The 22,059-nt window shown below is 54.8% G+C and overlaps 1 protein-coding gene and 1 pseudogene across 1 annotated transcript; both read right to left on the bottom strand.

The window, feature by feature from the left end:
• Positions 1 to 22,059, bottom strand: part of LOC136507626 (G-type lectin S-receptor-like serine/threonine-protein kinase At2g19130) — a 51,806-nt pseudogene that overhangs the window by 5,001 nt on the left and 24,746 nt on the right.
• Positions 15,458 to 20,173, bottom strand: LOC136506422 (uncharacterized). Its single transcript, XM_066501342.1, has 4 exons — positions 19,866 to 20,173; positions 16,113 to 16,224; positions 15,854 to 16,033; positions 15,458 to 15,559 (listed from the first exon to the last, which is right to left on the bottom strand). The coding sequence occupies exons 1-3, from the start codon at positions 20,171 to 20,173 to the stop codon at positions 15,959 to 15,961; spliced, it is 495 nt and encodes a 164-aa protein (XP_066357439.1). The 3' UTR covers positions 15,458 to 15,559; positions 15,854 to 15,958.

Genomic DNA, 22,059 nt, shown 5'->3' with positions numbered 1-22,059 from the left:
AATGTTACTACCTCCAGGCAAATAATATTATTCACTTTGCTTGTCTGAAACGACAAGTTCTCCTGAATCGAGATAGTACACAGGCGCCGGCGACCCTCCCGTGAAAGTATTGAGCAGCCTTGGCACCAGAGGCACGTCGACCTCAGAGAGTCCCTCAAGAAACTGCACCACCTCGGCCATGGCCGGCCGATCAAGCTCGCTTTCCTGAATGCACCAGCACGCAACCTTGCAAACTCTTTCAACCTCCCCAAGATCCGCTTCTCCGTGCAAATTCGCATCCACCAAGTGTCGGGTACCGTAGAACGGGGTACCCCGAGCGAACATCAAAAGGGTCACTTAAGTCCCATAAAAAAACAAAGCTAAGAGGTAAGCCATGGGCTCCTCACCGGCCACGTCCGAGCCCACCAGGCTCTCTGCCTCGCCTTGAGCCTCGCACAGGAGGTCTCGGCGTCCTGACGCAATCTCTGCCTCGCGCGAGGCCTTTTACGGAAGGCCTCGGCAAGTAGCTCCGCCTCGTGCGAGACCTCTTGCGGAAGGCCTTGGCAAGGAGACGCAATCTCCACCTCGCGCGAGGCCTTATTCTCCGTCTCGCGCGAGGCCTTGTTCTCCGTCTCGCGCAAGGCCAGCTTATCCATAGCCCGTCGCCCCCGCCTCGGCCGGTCTTCCCAACAGCACGTCATGTCCCATTAATATGTCAACCACTCCCGCAATCTCAGCCGGACAACGGCTCGACACCGCAGGATGGCCGACGGGACAGGAGGTCGCATCGGCGCCATACCGGCTGAGACAGGGCACGACGGAGATTACCAGTCACTGTATTCTGACGCTGTGCCCACGATCAGCGCCCGCACTACACTGTGCCCCGCGATCTCCACCTCGAAAACAACACTACACAAATAGCCTGGCCCGGGTCATCACCGCCTCCGAACCAGCGCACCAGATCAACCGCTCTCTCAGGGCCTCGACACTATGCACCAAGGTCTCGGCTATTTTGGGATTCGTGTCCGCCGAGACCCCCCACTGCGGTGCGGCCTCGGCACCGACCGAGCCTCGGCCTCGCGCACAGTCAGTCCACAGCGGCTCGCACGTTCACCGCCGCACCCACTCCAAGGCAGTCCTGGAGCTCCCATGACGCACAGGATCGGATGTGACCAGCACGCCGCCCCAGTGCTCCAAGGACGAACCACTCCGATGACCACGCCGTCACAGGGCTCGGACGCGCCACCTCTGTTTGCATGATGCCGTATAGTTAGCACATGTACTGTCCTTGTCCTCCCTTCAACTATAAAAGGAGAGGACTTGGGCCATTTGGGAAGAGGAATAACACCCTGTAACACACACACTTCCCAGCCGCCTGAGAGCAACGTCTCAAGCAGCCTACACAACACCTCGCCGAGACCTGGGGCTAGCTCCCTCTCACACCTAGCTTGTAACCCCCTACTACAAGCACTTCGATGCAAGGAATACAAGATCGATCTCTCAGACTGGATGTAGGGCATCGATTGCCTGAACCAGTATAAACCTTGTGTCTCTTTGCATTACCATCCGGGATTAGGGGCACGCAGTTCACATTTACTGGTTGGTTGAGGACCCCCCAGTCTGAAACACTGACAGTTGGCGCGCCAGGTAGGGGCCTCTGCATGTCAGTTTCATCATCCCAGTAAGTTCTGGATGGCAGACCCCGTACGATCGTTGCGTCTCGGCACGGTGGTTTGGTTTGGGAGCCTAGAGTTCATGTCTCTAGGGCATGAGTATGACATGGTACTCCTCACTCCTCAAGCCCCACCAACCGACGATGAAGTCACGCACTGGCAGCCCAGGCGCATGCGGCGCCCGGGCGGCCGCTCTCGCCACGCTCGCCAGGCACGATGCGAGCAAGATCACCCCGACGCTACGCGAATCCAGGGTGACACGCCGCTCCCCGCCGATATCCTATGACCAGCTATTGGCGCAAGGTCCCTGGTTGGGGACCTATCTAGCCTGAGCTTGGACAAGGAAAAAACGCTGGTGGCACACGGCAACGCCTAGTCATCAAGCTTCGCTCCACCACTCCCTGAGAACCCAACTCTGGTGGAGCAGAGCCCGGCGGCGGCACCATCCCCATACCCCTTTGGGTTGAGAAATGCCGCCGCCTCTTATGCCTACGCTTACACTGCTGCTCACGAGGATACCGTGGGACGCCGCCAGTGCTTCGCTCTCGACCTAGACACCCACGTCGACTCCTCGGAGCAAGACGAGGCATGGCCCGGAGTGGATTTCTCTGGACTCCACGACCCTGGAGCTATGCGCCGTTTCTTGGCCGCAAGCGACTACTGCTTCGGCTACTCTGACTCCGACGACGAGGGCACCTACGACCCCACTCGTGAGTGTTTTCACGTCGGGCTCGGGATGCCGAGGGCGGGCGAGGAGGACGAGGGGGCAGGTAGCCGTTCCCACCCAACGACCTATCTATTTCATCAGCGAGGTGCTCTCCGAGACCAAAGCACGCTACCCCCACATCCAGAAGCTGGTCTACTCCATAGTCCTGGCCTGGCGCAAATTGCGTCACTACTTCGAGTCTCACCCAGTGACTGTGGTATCATCTTTCCCCTTGGGGGAGATAGTTCATAACCGGGAGGCCTCAGGCAGGATAGCCAAGTGGGCCGTCGAGCTTATGGGGGAAACCTTGACTTTTGCGCCTCGAAAAGCGATCAAGTCTCAGGTCTTGGCCGATTTCGTGGCTGAGTGGACAGACACCCAACTACCACCTGCTCAAATTCAGACGGAGTGCTGGACCATGTACTTCGACGGATCCCAGATGAAGACCGGGGCAGGCGCAGGTCTGCTCTTCATCTCGCCCCTCGGAGTACACATGCGCTACATGGTGTGGCTCCACTTCGCCGCCTCCAACAACGTGGCCGAGTACGAGGCCCTCATCAACGGCTTACAAGTCACCATCGAACTTGGGGCACGGCGTCTCGACGTCCGGGGCGACTCACAGCTTATCGTCGATCAAGTGATGAAGGAGTCAAATTGCCTCGACCCCAAAATGGAGGCTTACTGCAAGTTGGTACGTCGCCTAGAAGACAAGTTCGATGGTCTCGAACTAAACCACATCACGCGGAAGTACAACAAGGCTGCCGACGAGCTAGCAAAGATGGCCTCAGCACGGGCCCCGGTCCCCCCGAACGTCTTTGCTAGAGACCTCCACAAACCTTCCATTGACTACACCTTGGTAACAGAGGAGGGCCCACCTGTGGAAACCACGGAGAAGCTCGATGCGCCCTCTACTGCCGAGACCCCCTCGACCGAGCCCGAGGTCATGGAAGTCAACACCGAGCCTCTGTAGATTGACCAGGACGAGGATTGGCGAATCCCGTTCCTCGATTGGCTTGATTGGGGGGAGCTTCCTGGCGACAGGACCGAAGCACGATGGCTTGCGCGCCGAGCCAAGACTTACGTCCTCACAATGACGAATTGTACAGGCGAAGTCCCTCAGGTGTCCTCCAACGATGTATCACTACCGAGGTGGGCCGAGCCCTGCTTTGGGACTTGCATGCAGGCGCCTGTGGGCACCATGCGGCGCCTCGGACGCTCGTAGGAAATGCTTTCCACCAAGGGTTTTACTGGCCGACGGTGGTTGCCGACGCCACCAAGCTATTATGCTCCTGCGAAGGATGTCAGTACTATGCTCGACGAACACATCTCTCGGCCCTGGCCCTCCAAACCATCCCCATCACGTGGCCGTTTGCCGTATGGGGGCTCGACATGGTCAGGCCTCTACAAAAGGCCCCCGGAGGCTACACCCATCTACTGGTATCAATCGACAAGTTCTCCAAATGGATCGAGGCTCGTCTGATCAATCGAATCAAATCCGAGCAGGCAGTGCTATTCTTCACTAACATTATCCACAGGTTTGGGGTTCCTAACACCATCATCACCGACAACGGGACACAGTTGACCGGCAAAAAGTTCCTGATGTTTTGCGATGACCACGACATCCGTGTGGCCTGGTCGGCCGTAGGACACCCAAGGACCAACGGCCAAGTAGAACGTGCCAACGGCATGATCCTACAAGGCCTCAAGCCAAGAATTTACAACCGGTTGAAAAAGTTTGGCAAGAAATGGCTCGCCGAACTCCCATCGGTCATCTGGAGCCTGAGGAACACTCCAAGCCGAGCCACGGGGTTCACGCCTTTCTTCCTGGTCTATGGGGCCGAGGCCATCCTTCCCACTAACTTGGAATATGGTTCCCCAAGGCTACAAGCCTATAACGAACAAAGTAACCGCACCACCCGAGAGGACGCCCTCGATCAATTGGAGGAAGCCCGAGACGTCGCGCTACTACACTCGGCTAAATACCAGCAGAGCCTACGGCGCTATCAGGCCCGGCGCGTCTGAGGGCGAGACTTGAAGGTAGGTGACCTGGTGTTGAGGCTAGCACAGAGCAACAAGGGCTGCCACAAGCTGACCCCACCATGGGAAGGATTGTACATCATCGCCCAAGTACTGAAGCTCGGGACCTACAAGCTGGCCAACGAGAAGGGCGAGATCTTCACCAATGCTTGGAACATAGAACAACTATGTCACTTTTATCCCTAAATTTCCAAGCATTGTATATGTTGTTTCTCATAATACAATTAAAAAGTGTTCTTTAGTTGGTCTAATTTTTTGAGAACCCCCCCCGAGCCCATCGTGGGTCTCGGCAATACAATAACACGGTAAGGGAGACTCGGCTCTGCCTCGACAGAACCAAGCCTCCCTTGGGGGCTAGATGGGGGACTCCCCCTAAGTCCCACGCACCATTCTTCAGTCGTTTTTCAAAAAAATTCCTACACCAAGTCTCTAGCATGCTCTGATGAATCGGTTGTAAAAACCCCTCGGACCAAAGTCTGTTTCCTAAGCAAGAGGCCGATAGAGTCACGGGACGGCCTATGCCTCCGTGCTACAGCACTCCCTCACTACCTCTCGCCCAAGGGACGGCTTAGGCTCCAAGGAGGTGTTTTGCAAACGAAATCTGATCAGGAGCAACAGGGGGCAGAGGCTCGGAAACACGAGAAAAACAACTAAGAAACACAAATACTTCAAAAAGAAAGGCCTCGATGGCCACAAGCGTTATGATACAAAGATAATTCCTACTCTGTTTTTACATGGCCCCTAGGGCCCAGGTCAAGGCTCAAGGCCTCCAGCATCGGTAGACGGTAGGGGAGGAACCACCTCCTCTTTGAAGAGCGTCGCCAGCGCCATGCCAGGGCCTTCCGCCGCCTCCATCAGCTTCGTGACCGCCGTGTCGGCCTCCTCCTCATCATCAGGCAAGACATAGCCATCACTGATGGCCGGGAGGTCGACGCCAACATAGTGAGAGGAGATGATGGCCAACGCCCGCTTGACACCCGTGTGCAGTGCTCCTCGGAGCCACTCGCGCATCTGGCTGCTCAGCGCAACCAAGCGGCTCCCAAGGGAGCTGCCTGACTGAACCCCTTCGATCTCCAAGGCCTCGCAAGTGGAAAGGGTGGCATGTTTCAGCGCCTCGTGCTCCCCAATCTTGGTCTCGAGCATCGTTTGCACCGCGCTGGAAGCCTCGGCCGCCCGGGTGACCTCCGCCTCCAACTCTGTGCCCAAGGAAACAGAGTGAGGTTGAGTGCGAAGAAAAAGTGAGCCAAAAAAGGGATAGAAGCCTGTGGAACTCACCCCTGGCCTTCTGCTCCCATCGACGGGCCTCGACCCGAGAGGCCTCGACGTTCTCTCCCCAGCGTTGGGCCTTGGCCATGGAGGCCTCGGCCCTTTCCTTCAGGCGCTAGGCCTCGATCCGAAAAGCCTCGGCAGCTCTGGAGACCTCTCTCCCTAGCTCGGCATCACATCAGGGAGTTAGGAGGCCAAACACAAGAAAAACGAAGAAAACAAGGGGGACAGTACTCATCCTCGGTCTTTCCCCTCCAGACCACAGCCTTAGTCTGGGAGGCCTCAACCGCCATAAGGGCCTCATCCAAGGCGCCTTTCGTCAGCTGGTGCGCACTCTCCTCTGCCCCAGCTGCCCAGCGAGGGCCTTGCCTAAGGCCGTCGCTTCTTCAGCCTGGGACCTAAAGGCATCCCGATCACCGGCGACGCGGGTAAGCTCTTCCTCCAACTCCTTGACCCACGCCGTCAGAGGGGTGACCTGCCCCTGGGCCGTGACCACCTCGACCCTCGCGTCGGCACAACAAAGCCAAAGGTCCTCCACCTCCGCGCTCCGCGCCGCCAGAAGCTCGTTGGCTCCCGCAAGCAGGCCCTTCTGCCGCTGGAGCTGGTCCCAGATGTCCCTCTCCCGTTGGAGAAAGACCGACTTCCTAAGGGACCGGGTCTCGAGCTCCTGGGGAAGCAGAACAAGGGTCATTGATTGCAACAAAACTCAGAAAAAGACAATGTCTCACGAGAAAAGAAAACGCGAACCTAGGCGACTCCGGGCAGTTCGTCGGCCACCACGGACAGCGCCGTCCGAAGCAACCGCTCCGCTAGCTAGTGGTATTGCTCGAAGGTGTCCCAGCGCCCACCCTCGGCTGTGTCCTCAAGAGCGAACAGGGGCTCCCCCTCAGGGTCATCCCGGCTCCGCCACAGTATGCGTGGGTGCTCCCACCCGCGGGGCTCGGGTCGCACCCACACGAGGGCCGAGCTTCCCTCACCCAAGGTAGGAGCCGACTGTTCCACAGCGTCGGTCTCCTCGACGTCAACCACCCCCCCGTGCCCGAGAAATATCGTCGGAGGAGATCGGATAGACCTCCGCCTCCCGGGCGCTCTCTCGTAACAACGGCGGGCCCTGAACCAAGGGCGCCACCAAGGCCTCCGTCGCCTTCATCTCCGCTTCCTGGGCAGACGGCCTCACCACCATCACGTCGGCCTCAGCGATCTTGGGGGCTCCAGCCTCCGCAGTCATGGCCTCGATGGTCACGGGGGCTCTGGCCTCCACCATCGTGGCCTCGGTGGTCGCAGAAACGCCGACCCCCGCCGCTGCGGTCTCAGCGGTCTTGGGCGCCCCAGCCTCCATCGCCTCATCCTCGGAGACCTCGAAGGCCTCGGCAACCAAGGGCACGCCGGCCCCATCCAACTCGTGAGCCTCGCCCTCGCGGGGCGGAAGCACTCCCTCCCCCGTCTATGTCGGGGTCACCTCGGCAGCCCCTCCTTAGGTGGCTGGCTCCTTCGGGTCGGCCCTCGCCGACGCCGCACCGCGTTGTATAGCGGCTTGTGCCTCCGCCACCCAGTGGGCGGAGGAGCCGGGGCTCACCTTGAGCGCCTTAAGGGGTGCCAAGAGAAGCTCGTCCGTAGGCAGCTTTCGACTAAGGAAAAATCACCTACAGGGTCAGCACGGGACCAAAGAGCGAACGAAAGGCGCTACGACCCCACCAAAGATACACCTACCTCGAACGGGGCGACAACCGCTTCACCACAGTGACCCTCATCCGCAAAGGCGGTGGCGGCGGCAGAGGCATCGCCTCCGTGTCCATCGACGCCGGCTGGTCCTCAAAGGGCCCCGGCGCCCTGTCGGTCCTCTGCAGGGGCGGTTGCGTCGCCTCCATTGCCACTTGTTCCACCATCACCGTCGAGCCCACTAGGCTGACGACACGTTTGCCCAACACCCACGCCCCGGGCGTGTCGGCCTCGGCCTCGGAGCGGGCAATCGCTGACCCTGGGTCCGCTTCTCCTCCTCCTCCCGGGAGTACCGGGCTGCTGGCCAACACCCCGGGCACCACCTCCACTACGTCAGGGAGATGGTCCAGGGGACCTCGCCCCACCTCGCCCTCGTCATCCCTGTCCGAGGCCTCCGTCGACAGCGACGACGATGGGGATTCCTCCAATGGAAGACCGTCCTTCCTTTGTTGACGGTGGCGCTTGTCTAGCTCCTCGCGCGCGAGGATCTTCTTCATGCGCTTCGCCGCTTCGGCGTCCTTCCTCTTTTTCTGCGCATCGGCGTGCGCCTGGTTGATCGCCCGCCGCCTCGCGTCCTCGGGGACAGGCGGTGGAGAGGCGCACACGTCCCTCATCCCCTATAGGAACGGCGAACGCGCATGAGAAGGTAGGAGAAATGGAGGAGGCTCGGGGGCTACGGTGGCACACGACTTACCAGCGAGAGGAACCCCCGCGACAGTCGCATCGTGATGGGGGTCAGGTTGCCGCCCCACAGCTTCACCTCTACCGTCTCCCCAACCCGACGAACAATTTCCTCGTCGGAAAGGGCGGAAGAGGACATCTGGATGCCCTCAATGGGCTCACCCGGCTTCATCTCGAACAGCCGCCGCCGCCGAGCCATCAGCGGCAGCACCCTCCGGCGGTGGAAGGCAGCCACGACCACAGCCACGGTAAGGCCATGGCCCCGCAGCCTCTCCAGCCCCTCCAGAAGCGGCTACAGCTTGGGCTGGTCATCCTTCGGGACGTCGTACTTCCATCTCTCCGGGCAACTCCCCACAATCCACCCGGTGTAGGGGGGAAGTCCTCCGTCGTCGTTATGAAGGTAGAACTAGCTCGTGTACCACCGGCGGTTGGAGGACGTGAGCTAGGACAGGATGTAGAGGTGCTGGCGGTCCTGGCTCACTTGGAGAGTGCAGCCGCCGGCCCTCATCGCCTTCCTCGTACCCGACGTGCCCGTCGGCTTGGTGGTGTGCCCCGCCCGGAATAGATGGGGCCACAACTCCCAATGGGGAGCAATCCCCAAGTACCCCTCACAGACAGCAACAAAGATAGCTGCCTGAGCGATGGAGTTGGGATTGAAGTTGTGGAGCTCCACGCCGTAGTAGTGCGGGAGCGCCCGCATGAACCGATCCGCCAGGACGTCGAGGCCGCGCTCGTGAAAGGAGACGAAGCTCACGACGTAGCCGTCGTGAGGCCTCGGCTCTGGCTTGCCGTACGGAGCAATCCACTCTAGCCTAGTGGGGTCCGTCACTGGGTGAAGGAGTCCACCATCGACGAGCGACTAGAGTGTCTCCACGGTAACATCGAAAGGATCCCAGGGGTCTGCCTCGACAACGACGATGTCGCCGGCCATGAGTGCAATGGAGGGATCGGATGCGACGATGAGTTTTTCTCTCTCTCCCATGCTCTCGCTTTTTCTCGCTTTCTCCCTAGGCTCATTCTTCTCCCTTCTTCTTCCCGGCACCCGCTGCTCTAGCGACGGCTCGATGGAGGCAGAGCTAATGCAGGCAAGGTAAGGTGAGGAGGGGCGAGACTCTTCGAGTATTTATGCAGGGGGAAGGCAAAACGAACGGGCGATGAAATCGGGGAAGTTTCCTCCCGATCCGGCGCGGTTAACCATGAGCCGATTTTGCCGCCCACGCGCCCACTTCTTTCTCATTAATTGCGGGAACAGTTACGTCCCATCCACCACGTCACGCTCGGCCACTACGGCAGCAGGCGTTGTTTCGCCTCCCCAGGAAACCACCTCAAAAGGCGCGCCACCCGTTGCCAAGCCAATGGGGAAGGTATTCCCCCCGGCCTATTCCTTTCAGATGAAGGAACCAGGCTCTGAGCCTATTATGGTCCAAGGGTTCGAAGGCTGGGCCCCAAGGGGTTTTGACAGCCACCCCAGGACAACTGAGTCAGGGACGACCATGGGCGAGCCTATACAGGGCTAAGGCCCAAGCAAGCGAAACGCTTGGGACACCCTAAGTCGTGTTCGAGACCGGCAGGGAAGTCTCCAAATGGGATCCCACCGTAGGGAGGCACCGAGCCACCGAGGCCCAGTGAACGACCTCGACACCCACTAGAGAAACCCTCCGTTACTCTTGGAGCGCGTCTCCGGACCGCTAGCCGACCCTTAGCAAACGGGGTTCGGGCCTCCACTCGGACTACCTGATAACAGCTCACCAGAAGTGCCACTGCTCGTACCCACCGAGGGTAGCGAGGCACATTCCACCCCTCCTTCCGAGCGAAAAGGAAGCGTGAGGGTCGTACAAAAAGTCAGGGGAACCCCTGACGGCCTTCTCGCTCTATGCAGAGGCTAAGGGGCTCTTCCTGCAACCTTGCCGAGACCCAATGACCCCAGCTCGCACTCGAAGGGGCTCAGCAAAACAAACCCTCCTTCTGAGCGAAAATGAAGCGTGAGGGTCATACAAAAAGATAGGGGAGCTCCTGACGACCCTCTCACCCCATGCAGAGGCTAGGGGGCTCTTCCTGCAGATATGCCGAGACCCCGCGACCCAGGCTCGCGCCCAAAGGGGCCTCGGCAAACAAACCCTCATGCGCGAGGGACGTATAAAAAGCCAAGGGAGCTACCGACGGCCCTCTCGCTCCTTGCAGAGGCTACGGGCTCTTCCTGCAACCTTGCCGAGACCCAGCGGCTCCCGCTCACACCCGAATGGGCTCGGCAAACAAACCCTCTATCCGAACAAAAAGGATATGTGAGGGTCGAATAAAAAAGCCAAGGGACCCCTGACTGCCCTCTTGCTCTAGGCGGAGGCTCGGGGGCTCCTCCTGCACCCAAGACAAAGACAAACGGTCTAAGTCCACGCTAGAAGTTTCATTTCAAATACGATAAAGGGCACCAAGCCCGTTACGGTCCAGGGGTTCGAAGGCTAGGCCCCCAGAGGTTTCGACAGCTGCCCTAGGGCAATAGAGTCAGGGACGACTTCGGGGCGAGCCTACGAATGGCCGAGGCCTGAGCAAACAATCACTCAGGACGTCCTAGGTCGTGTCTAAGACCGGCAGGGAAGTCTCCGAATGGGATCCCACCGTAGGGAGGCACTGAGCCACTGAGGCCTAGCGAACGGCCTCGGCACCCACTAGAGAAACCCTCTGGTACTCTTGGAGTGTGTCTCTAGACCGCTAGCCATCCCCTAGCGAATGGGGCATGGGCCTCCACTCGGACTCACCCGATAACAGCTCACCGGAAGTGCCCACGCTCGTGCCCATCGAGGGTAGCCTGGCACATTCCACCCCTCCTTCCGAGCGAAAAGGAAGTGTGAGGGTTGTACCAAAAGCTGAGGGACCCTTGACAGACCTCTCGCTCCGTACGGAGGCTAGAGGGCTTTTCCTGCAACCTCGCCGAGACCCCCATGACCCGAACTTGCACTTGTGGGCTCGGCAAATACGATAAAAACTCCTCACTCAAACGCGAAAACGACAAAAGCCCCTGGAGGAGTAACTCCACTCCTCCAGGGCCTCGGGGGCTACACCCGGCGGGTGCGCTCGCGCGCACCCACCGAAACCTCAAGAAACAAAACCCAATTCCTACGGGAGTGGCTACAAACCAAGCCTTGGCAAACCCTCAGGGAGAGTGCACGCACTCCCCCGGAGGCTCGGGGGCTACTGTCGGGTATCGTAGAACGGGGTACCCCGAGCGAACATCAAAAGGGTCACTTAAGTCCCATAAAAAAACAAAGCTAGGAGGTAAGCCATGGGCTCCTCACCGGCCACGTCCGAGCCCACCAGGCTCTCCGTCTCGCCTCGAGCCTCGCATAGGAGGTCTCGGCGTCCTAACGCAATCTCCACCTCGCGCGAGGCCTTTTATGGAAGGCCTCAGCAAGGAGCTCCGCCTCGCGTGAGACCTCTTGCGGAAGGCCTCGGCAAGGAGACGCAATCTCCACCTCGCGCGAGGCCTTATTCTTCGTCTCGCACGAGGCCTTGTTCTCCATCTCGTGCGAGGCCAGCTTATCCATAGCCCGTCGCCCCCGCCTCGGCCGGTCTTCCCAACAACATGTCATGTCCCATTAATATGTCAACCACTCCCGCAATCTCAGCCGGACAACGGCTCGACACCGTGGGATGGCCGACGGAACATGAGGTCGCATCGGCGCCATACCGGCTGAGACAGGGCACGGCGAGGATTATCGGTCACTGTATTCTGACGCTGTGCCCACGATCAGCGCCCGCACTACACTGTGCCCCGTAATCCCCGCCTCGAAAACAACACTACATGGACAGCCTGGCCCGGGTCATCACCGCCTCCGAGCTAGCGCACCAGATCAACCGCTCTCTCAGGGCCTCGACACTATGCACCAAGGTCTCGGCTATTTCAGGATTCGTGTCCGCCGAGACCCCCCACTGCGGTGCGGCCTCGGCACCGACCGAGCCTCGGCCTCGCGCACAGTCAGTCCACAGCGGCTCGCACGTTCACCGCCGCACCCACTCCAAGGCAGTCCTGGAGCTCCCATGACGCACAGGATCGGATGTGACCAGCACGCCGCCCCAGTGCTCCAAGGACGGACCACTCCAACGACCACGCCGCCACAGGGCTCGGACGCGCCACCTCTGTTTGCACGACGCCGTGTAGTTAGCACATGTACTGTCCTTGTCCTCTCTTCAACTATAAAAGGAGAGGACTTGGGCCATTTGGGAAGAGGAATAACACCGTGTAACACACACACACACACTTCCCAGCCACCTGAGAGCAACGTCTCAAGCAGCCTACACGACACCTCACCGAGACCTGGGGCTAGCTCCCTCTCACACCTAGCTTGTAACCCCCTACTACAAGCACTTTGGTGCAAGGAATACAAGATCGATCTCTCAGACTGGACGTAGGGCATCGATTACCTGAACCAGTATAAACCTTGTGTCTCTTTGTATCACCATCTGGGATTAGGGGCACGCAGTTCACATTTACTGGTTGGTTGAGGACCCCCGGTCCGAAACATCGACACCAGGCTTCCAACCGTCTCTCCACTCTGATGAAGCCTGCGTGCAACTTGCAGAGGGAAAAATTCTGAGTAGTCGCCATCCTCAAGGTACACTTGGCTTGAGTTCCTTCTCCCAGATATCAGTTCAAACAAGACCATCCCATAGCTGTAAACGTCCACTTTCGATGTGACAGCTTCTCCGCTAATCCATTCGGGCGCAAGATATCCGATGGTTCCTCTCATTGTAGTTATAGCATGGCTAAATTCTCTTCCCAAGACCTTTGCCATCTGAAAATCCACAATCTTAGGCGTGAACGCCGCGTCGAGGAGTATGTTCTCTGGCTTGATGTCACAGTGTATGATGCAGTCCCGGCAACCGGTGTGCAAGTAGGCTAGGCCTCTGGCTACGCCAACGGCTATTTGGTACCTGAGGCTCCTATCATGCAGTCTTCTACCAAGGAGCACTGGAGGTTTTTAAGCCTTATCGACAAGAACACAAGCTTTGAAACCATTAAGATCATTTAGAAATTAACCAGCCGGTCAAGCAAAAAGAACTAGGCTAAATTCACTGGCAGGTTTCCTCCAACAAGAGCGCGGCAACGCCGCGCTTGGCTTTAGTCTGTTTTTAAGACAATTTCCTCTCGGTTGAAGAGAGATCTAGCATATCACAAATGACAACTTTATTTATATAAGATGCAAACCACAATTTTTCCATGAATCGCTGAAAGTTTTCTTAATAATATGTTTGAAGTGCAACTAAATGTTACTACCTCCAGTCAAAGAAAATTGACGTTTCAGCAGACAAGGCAACTGAGGGTGTGTTTAGTCCGTGAAATGAAATTTTTTTATGTCACATCGGATGTTTCGGGGATGTCGGAAGGGGTTTTCGGATACTAATAAAAAAACTAATTACATAGCTCGCCTGAAAACTGTGAGACGAATTTATTAAGCCTAATTAATCCATCATTAGCGCATGTTAGTTACTGTAGCACTTATGGCTAATCATGGACTAATTAGTCTTAAAACATTCGTCTCGCGATTTTCAACCAAACTGTACAATTAGTTTTGTTTTCGTCTATATTTAATACTCCATGCATGTGCCGCAAGATTCGATGTGATAGTTTGGGGTGAAAATTTTTGGGAACTAAACCAGGCCTGATTTGCTTGCTATTCATTTTGCTCGTGTGAAACAACAAATTCTCCTGACTCGAGGTAGTACACCGGCACTGGCGACCCTCCCGTGATAGTATTGAGCAGTCTTGGCACCGGAGGCATGTAGACCTCAGAAAGACCCTCAAGAAACTACACCACCTCGGCCATGGCTCGTCAATCAAGCTCACTATCTTGAATGCACCAGCAAGCAACCTTGCAAACTCTTTCAACCTCCTCAAGGTTGGCTTCGCCATGCAAATTTGCATCCACCAGGCTTTCGATCTCTCCATTCTGATGAAGCCTGCGCGCGACATGCAGAGGGAAAAATTCTGAATTGTCACCGTCCTTGAGGTACTTGGCTTGAGTTCCTCCTCCCGGATATCAGTTCAAACAAGACCATCCCGTAGCTGTAAACATCCACTTTCGATGTAACAGCTTTTCCGCTAATCCATTCAGGTGCAAGATATCCGATGGTTCCTCTCATCGTAGTTATCGCATGGCTAAGGGCCAGTTTGGATGCCAAAATTTTTGGCAAAACGCTACTATAGCGTTTTCGTTGTTATTTGGCAATTAGTGTCCAATCATAGTCTAATTAGGCTTAAAAGATTCGTCTAAACTGTGTAATTAATTTTATTTTTTATTTATATTTAATGCTTCATGCATGCGTCCAAAGATTCGATGTGACGGGAAATCTTGAAAAATTTGGCATTTTGGGGTGCAACTAAACAGGGCCTAAATTCTCTTCCCAAGACCTTTGCCATCCCGAAATCCGCAATCTTAGGTAGGAACGAGGCGTCGAGGAATATGTTCTCTGGCTTGATGTCACAGTGTATGATGTATGATAGCAGCCCGACAACCCGTGTGCAAGTGGGCCACGCCTCTTGCTACTCCAACGGCTATTTGGTACCTGAGGTTCACTACTAGAATCGCGGGATTTGCCTAGTGCCGCAGGCACTAGGCAAAGGCCCAGAAACACTAGGCAAACAGTTTGCCTAGTGTCACACTAGGCAAACAAGGGTCGGCAGAGGCGGACTAGGCAAAGAGCACTTTGCCGAGTGTCAAACCTCGGACACTCGGCAAAGTGTTTGCCTAGTGTCAAGGACACCACTCGGCAAAAGTATTCCACTGACGGTGGAAATCGTAACGGACGTTTTGCCTAGTGTCGGAGGTCTGACACTCAACAAAGTATGCAAGGTTTGCCTAGTGCCAGGCGTCCGACACTAGGCAAATATGTCAAGCTTTGCCTAGTGTCAGGCCACCTACACTAGGCAAATATGCCAAGCTTTGCCTAGTGTCAGGCCTCTGACACTAGGCAAACTGCCTACTTTGCCTAGTGTCAGTTTTCTGACACTAGGCAAAGCTTGTTCCCAGGTGTGCCACGTGTGGCCCCTTTGCCTAGTGTCAGACCCCTGACACTAGGCAAAGTAACCAGAAACTGATTTTTTTTTTGATTATTCCATTTGCGACACAAATATAAATCATATTCAAACACCACAAATATATCACATGAATCATAAATAAGAACCACATGTTCACATATATCACATGTTCATACCAAAAGTCCAAATGTGCCACAAGTTCACAAGTTCATAAGTGCACAACCAAATTTCTTAACAAAGTTCACAACAAGTTGATCACGACGATTGTCAAGGGTGAAGAGGCCCGTGGTTTGATGCTCCAGGCGACCCTTCCACTTGATTCGGCTCAAGCTATGGTGCCGGCGACGCTCCAATCTGTGAAGCTGGCGACCCTTTCACTTGATTTGGCTCAAGCTGTGGTGCCGGCGACGCTCCAATCTGTGAAGCCGGCGACCCTCCAATTTGATTCGATGCCACGCCCGATTGATGCTGAAAAAAATGAAAAGGATACCGTCAATAAAAAATTTCGGCAGAACCTCCCCTGCACGGAGGGGTTTTCAAACCCTGCAAGAAAACAAATGGCACGATGACCGTCAAGAACATACATATCAATACACCGCCACCAACACCACCACCACCACCCAAACACCACAACTGCCACCACCACACCACAACAACAACCACCGTCACCACCAACACCATATTGTATGTTTGAGATTGCATATTTTTTCTAGTGTGCCCTATGTCAGGTTGGAACATAATAAGTAATATATTGGTACTCACAGGAGTAGCTGCTTGAGGAAGTGGCAAGACTAGGCTAGCTGGCATGGTCCGCCCCATAGCGGCGCCAAGAGTGGACACAAACCCCACCAGCTCCTCTATCCTCTATCATTGGGCCTCCCGCTCTTCCACCGCCCTCGCTTCCATCTCCTCGCGAAGCCTCCTTTCTTCTAGCAGTTTGGCCTACAACATTTGACCCCCAATGTTAAAGTAAGGCAAAGGTATGTAAATATCAATAAGCAATGAATAAAACAGAAATTACCTGGAGTTTGTTGACAAGGTGCGAAGCAGTGGTTGGCCGTGGACATATGGTCGGGCTTGCGCTCGTGCTCCGTGCTCGGATCTGGGAGAGGGTGGGAGTAGAGGACGTGTCGATGACACCATCACCCATCCAATACCGCCCATGCTTCTTGCCACCTCCCACCCTCATGACGATCTCTCCGTCAAAGTCATGGGCGCTCGGATCATACTCTAGCCCATGGACCGCCCTTGCCATCTCAGTATACTGACTGAGATGGCTATGGATGGTCGCGTTGCTGTATGCTGAAGGAGGGTCATCCAGGTTGTAGGAGACGTCGGATTTCGCCTTGCCCTTGTGGGCCATGGCATATGCCATGAACTAGGTAACCGGCTGCCCACCATGCGACGATGACTGCGAGAAAAATAGCAAGATGATTAGAAATCATGCAACATACAACGTTATAATAAAAAATGGATTCTCGTACCCAAGTTTGCGTGTATCCGTTGAGGCTGCGGTTGCCTTGATGGTGTGGTACACCTATCATCTGCAAACGGCGCTCCCGACAAGCTTTATGCTGGGCAATCCATTCGGGGTCCAACCACTTGTCCACCATCATCTCCCAGCATCGGGGATCCCCGGAGCACCAACACGGAACCACCTACAAGCCATGAAGTATATGACATATAAGAAGTTAAATTAAAGCTATCAGCACTACATTATTAATGTTCAAATACATTTACCTTCATGAACTCTTCCTTGGTCAGTGCCATATCTCTTGCTTCTTTCTTTGTGACCTTCGTTGCAAGGTAGGACCCGTGGTATGTTATGATGGCCTGGACGCGTGCCTCGTAATGTAGCTGCTTCACGAGTCTTTTACATGCTTTGGTTAGCACCACATCCACCGTGTCCTCAAAGCCTTCCTAAAGTCTGAAGAAATCCTGCATATACACACGAAGTATTCATTCATTATTTCAAAAAATGTCCAATGAATGCGATGTATTGAACAATGTAGTACGAGGAAGACTTACCCATAGCTCAACCTTCACTCACTCCGCCTTGTTGGGGAATGTCCTGCCAAGCAGATCTATAGCATTGGGGGCGTTGGCGTAGTGGGCAAACGTGTAGGGTGGCTCCTCTCTCCCGGCGAACTGGACCAAGCCAGGGAAGTGTTCCTTGACCAGAAGGCCAAGGATGCCACTGACCTTGCGTGTGTGACATCCTGCAGACTCTACAACCGTCTAGCCCCTGCACAAGTTATTAAGAATAATAGTTAGCTTCTAGTGTGATTTTTGAACATATCATTTGAAGTAGTGAAAACATGTTAATTTACTTACGTTTCTCCGTCGAGTGCAATCTTCGGGCATCTGTAAGAAGGTATCGGCCACGTAGGGAGGCTCGTGGGACCTCACAAGTACACACTCGGCGTACCAGAGGAAGCCGAACCCGCTGCTGCCTCCTCCTCGACCTCCTCCTCCTCCCCGTCCTCGTCCTCCTCCCGCTCGTCCTCCTCGTCCTCCACCCTCTCGTCCTCCTTGTCCTCCACCCGCTCCTCCTCGTCCTCCACCCGCTCGTCCTCCTCCTGCGGCAGTGGTAACTGCTCCTCCTACGACCGCCTCCTGCGACCGGTGCTGCTCCTCCTCCTCCTCCTCTACGATGGCATCGATAGGTCCTCATCTGTAGTGGTGTCTACCAGGCGTGTTCTTTGGTAGATCGAGCTGACCCTCCTATTTTGACGCCCGCCCGCCATCTTTGATCAATCACCTGCAATCAAAAACAAAAAAACAATGTTGTATTAGAAATAACATAATTACATAAAGGCAAAAGAAACAAACTAAAATTACAAAATAACATATTATTACTTGTATTAAAAATAATCTTCATGATCGGGATTAGCTGGATCATAAGTCTCATCATCACTATCAATCATGTCGAAATACTCGACACTATCCGAAGGGGGGATGTTGTCAACATTATCTTGGCCTAACTGTAATCGGTCAAGCATTTGTAAGTCCTTCTCATTTAGCACCTCGTCTCCAACGTTGCCTGCATCAACCCATTCATTGTCTACTTCCATTCCAATCGCTTCAGTTAAGTCTATCTCAAACCTTCCTTCCAACCCCTCTTCTTGGAAGAATTCTCCATCATATGTGTTTGGGTTAAATGTATAATCTTCATCCCTAGGACTCGCAGAGTAGATAAGTTCACTCCCCTCCTCAGATTCGCTGCATATCCATCAGGGAACATTAACCTCTGGATCCATTCAAGTACTTTTCTCCTTTGGTCTCTGCTCAAGATGAAATCGGCCTTAGGCCTTATCCATTTCTTGCCGCCTCTAGGAGGACGCATATGTTGATTTGGTCTATCACATAATGCTGCCAGGTCGACTCTAGCCTTAGGGTTGTCTTTGGACTTATCAAGAATGTCCATGAGTGTAGCCCAAAGTGCCTCGGCGACATTCTTTTCAGTGTGCATTACATCAATGGTATGTGGCAAGAGAAGATCATTAAAATAGGGGAGCCTCGTCAAGCCCGACTTATGTGTCCACATATGTTGCTCACCATATCCCACAAAACCACCTCCTTCGTTGGCCACGAGAGCATCTATCTGAGCATGAACCTTGGCACCAGTCATCATGTGTGGTGGAGGATTTGTCTCTACGACACCTTTTGTGAAGTTCTTTATGTCTTGTCTAAAAGGATGGTCCATAGGGAGGAATTGACGATGTTTGTCGAATGACGAATACTTGCCACCCTTCTGTAACCAAATGAACCTCAGAGCTGCCTTTCATACTGGGCATGGGAACTTCCCATGAATGCACCATGCGCTGAATATCCCATATGCCAAGAAGTCATGCATGGAGTACTGGTACTAAACACGCATTTTGAAGTTTCTCTTTGTAGCCCGATCGTATGTCCATACCTCGTCCTCCCAAGCAAGGATCAATTCATCAATAAGAGGCTCCATGTACACACCCATGTTATTCCCCGGATGTCCAGGAATTATCAATGACAAAAAGATGTTCTGTCATTGAAGGAGGACCCCGGGGGGGAGATTGAGGGGATAATGAAGATGGGCCAACAAGTGTATGGAGCAGACATCTGACCATAAGGATTGAACCCATCTATTGCCAGCGCAACACGTACATTACGAGCCTCTTCAGCTTTGTCATTATGAATGCGATCAAAGTGGTTCCATGCTTTACCATCGGAGGGATGTACCATCTTGTCTGGATTGTATTGTTTGCCCTCTTTGTGCCATCTCATCTATTTCGCGGATTCCTCGGTCATATATAGACGTTGCATCCTTGGTAAGAACGGAAGGTACCGAAGGACTTTCAACGGGATAGAAAGCTGCCTCTTCTGGCCATCACCAGAGTCAACCTCAAGGTACCTGGAGGATTCACACTTTGGACAGTATTTTGCATCCTTGTGATCTTTCCTAAATAGGACACACCCCTTCGGACAAGCATCTATTTGGTCATACAACATTTTAAGTGCACGAAGCACTTTTTGAGACTCGTACATGCTCTTTGGTAGAATGTGGCCCTCAGGAAGCAGGCTGCCAATGAGGGCCAACATACCATCGTAGGCTTCTCGACCCAGGCTAAACTGGGACTTGAACCCCATTACACGTCCAATGGCATCTAGTTGAGAAACCGTTGTCCTATCGTGTAGGGGTTTCTATGCTGACTCCATCATGTCGTAGAATGCCTTTGTTGTTGCATCCATCTCCTCCAACCTACGTCCTTCAACATACTGTGCTTCATGAAAGTCATCTAACATGTCCGCTACCCCGGCATCAGCATCGAAACCCTCCAGACGTGGTCTCACTACCTCCTCTCTCATACGATGGCCTTCACCATGGTGGACCCACCAGGTATAGTTTGGCGTGAACCCATTATTCACTAGATGTTTACCCACATTCACCTTGTTTTGCCTTTTTCTGTTTGCACATTTGCTGCAGGGACACAAAGCTTTAATAGGTCTGCCACCAGCCTCGCCAAAAGCTGACTCCAAGAACTCATCTGTTTTGCACATCCATTCTTTGGTGAAATCAACCTTGCTTCTGTGGCCCGTGTACATCCACTCACGGTCATCCGTCCTCTAACATATATATCAGTGAGTAATATAAGCATCAATTGCAGCTACACGGTGTTCCTACCATCTAATAGGTGAGGATAGGCCCTAATCCCACCCGTGGATGCGTAAATGAGATTAGTTTTCATGATCTACTCCTATCTAAGAATGAATTTTGGCAGCACCTACCCGTTGTTCTCCAAATACATGTCCTGACAAGGAGAGTGTATCCGGAGAACAACAGGGAGGTGATACCGAAACTCTATCTCGGATAGGAGCAGACCATGAAAACTAATCCATCTACGCAGCCGCGGGCTGTCCAAAAAAACGTGGACAATTTGAAACACATATGGTTATCGATATGCAAAGATTTACATACCTCCAACCGTATGTATTTCGAACAGGAGATGCCTAACTGGGCTTCGCCACCTACAACCATGATACGGAAAGAGGGGTTATACCTAAGGTGGCGGTGGAGTCAGGCTAGCAGGGCCGTGGAGGGTCGGTGCAGTGGCGAGGCGACGCGGTGCAGGCAGACCGACACCGGTGAGGAAGACGATCGAGGTCGCCTCTGCTCCTTTCTCACCTTCTTTTTCCTGCAAATAAAAACAAAATGAATTAAGACGTCTAAAAATTTCGGCAGCACCTCCCCTGTACGGTGAGATTCTCAAAACCTGCAATGAACCAACGGCACGATAGCCGCTAAACACATATATATCAAGGGAAGCAATTACATCGACTAACACAACAACAACTAGTACTAGCACAATCACCGCCAGCATCATCATTTATCCATCCTATGCATATTTGTACCACTACTTCTCATACACCATGTATCGAATACAAAAGTGGTCGACGAACCTCGTGCGTGCTAGTCATCGATCAAAGAGACGGCGCGGTGTCGGACGGGGCTGCAGGCCGGCAGGAGGCGCACCGGAACAAGGCGCTGGCTTATGGGGTGGGGCACCAGAGCAAGACGTCGGTGGACGGAATGTCAAGCAGGGCACCGACGGACGGGAGCAGATCGATGGGGCTTCCTCTTCTCTCCACCTTCCTCCTCTCTCTCTGTTCCCTCCTCCTCCCTCTCTACTGCTGCTCACCTTCTCCCTGGGGCCAGCCATGGGGCGGCACAGGACCAGCCAGGGGACGGCGCTGGGGGCCGGCCAGGGGCTGCCTGGCGGCCGTGCCTTTCCTTGGCGAGCGGGGCCAGGCTATGGGCCGCGGCACCTTGCTGCCGGACCGGCGGCGCGGGGGGCCCCGGGACGGCGCAGGGGCCTTGCGCAGGGGCCTGGCCACGGGCCGCCCGGTGGCCAAAGCCTTCCCGCCGAGCAGGCCGGGCTAGGGGCGCCGGCGGCCGCGCGGCAGCGCCCTGGCGGACCGGCCGGGCGAGGCCCCCCGCGCGCGGCGGACAGCAATGGAGGGCGGGCGCGGCGGTCGGAATGGAGGGGCGGGCGGGGCGCCCCAGCTGCCGGGTAGGCGGCGGGCGAACGCTGGCGGCGGGCGGGCGACTTCCAGCGGCGCGGGCGGGCGGGCGAAATTTTTTTCGCTGAAAGAGCTCGCGCGCTCTGGGCCTGGGGTTCGGGTTTGGGTGCAAGGATAAGTTAAGTGTTGAATATCCTGCTTTGCCTAGTGTCCAGGATCTAACACTAGGCAAAAAAAAAATTCAACTGCAAAATTTATTTATAAAAATAGAGTAAATACCTGGCACACCTCACTGCTGGGTTTCTTCGAAGTGTCTCCGGTAGTACCGGTTGTAAGTACCGGTACTTCCGGTCTTCACAAAACAGTGGAAAAATGACCTAGCAGTACTACCGCTGTTTGACCGGTAGTACCGGTATGACCGGTAGTACCGGCTGACATCCGGTAGTTCGTACCCAGTGTTTTTGCTCAAA

Source organism: Miscanthus floridulus, chromosome 15, assembly GCF_019320115.1.
Source record: "Miscanthus floridulus cultivar M001 chromosome 15, ASM1932011v1, whole genome shotgun sequence".
Lineage (NCBI taxonomy): Eukaryota > Viridiplantae > Streptophyta > Magnoliopsida > Poales > Poaceae > Miscanthus > Miscanthus floridulus.
Note: the sequence above shows the minus strand (reverse complement) of the source record. Positions and strands in the feature narration are given on the sequence as shown.

Excerpts from the sequence above, each read along its gene's own strand:
- LOC136506422 (XM_066501342.1), bottom strand. The coding sequence starts at position 20,173 with ATGTACACGGGCCACAGAAGCAAGGTTGATTTCACCAAAGAATGGATG. Across the intron at positions 16,225-19,865 it reads GGGGTAGCGGACATGTTAGA|CGACACGTCCTCTACTCCCA; the intron begins TGACTTTCATGA and ends TGATGGTGTCAT. Across the intron at positions 16,034-16,112 it reads ACCTTGTCAACAAACTCCAG|GCCAAACTGCTAGAAGAAAG; the intron begins GTAATTTCTGTT and ends CAAATGTTGTAG.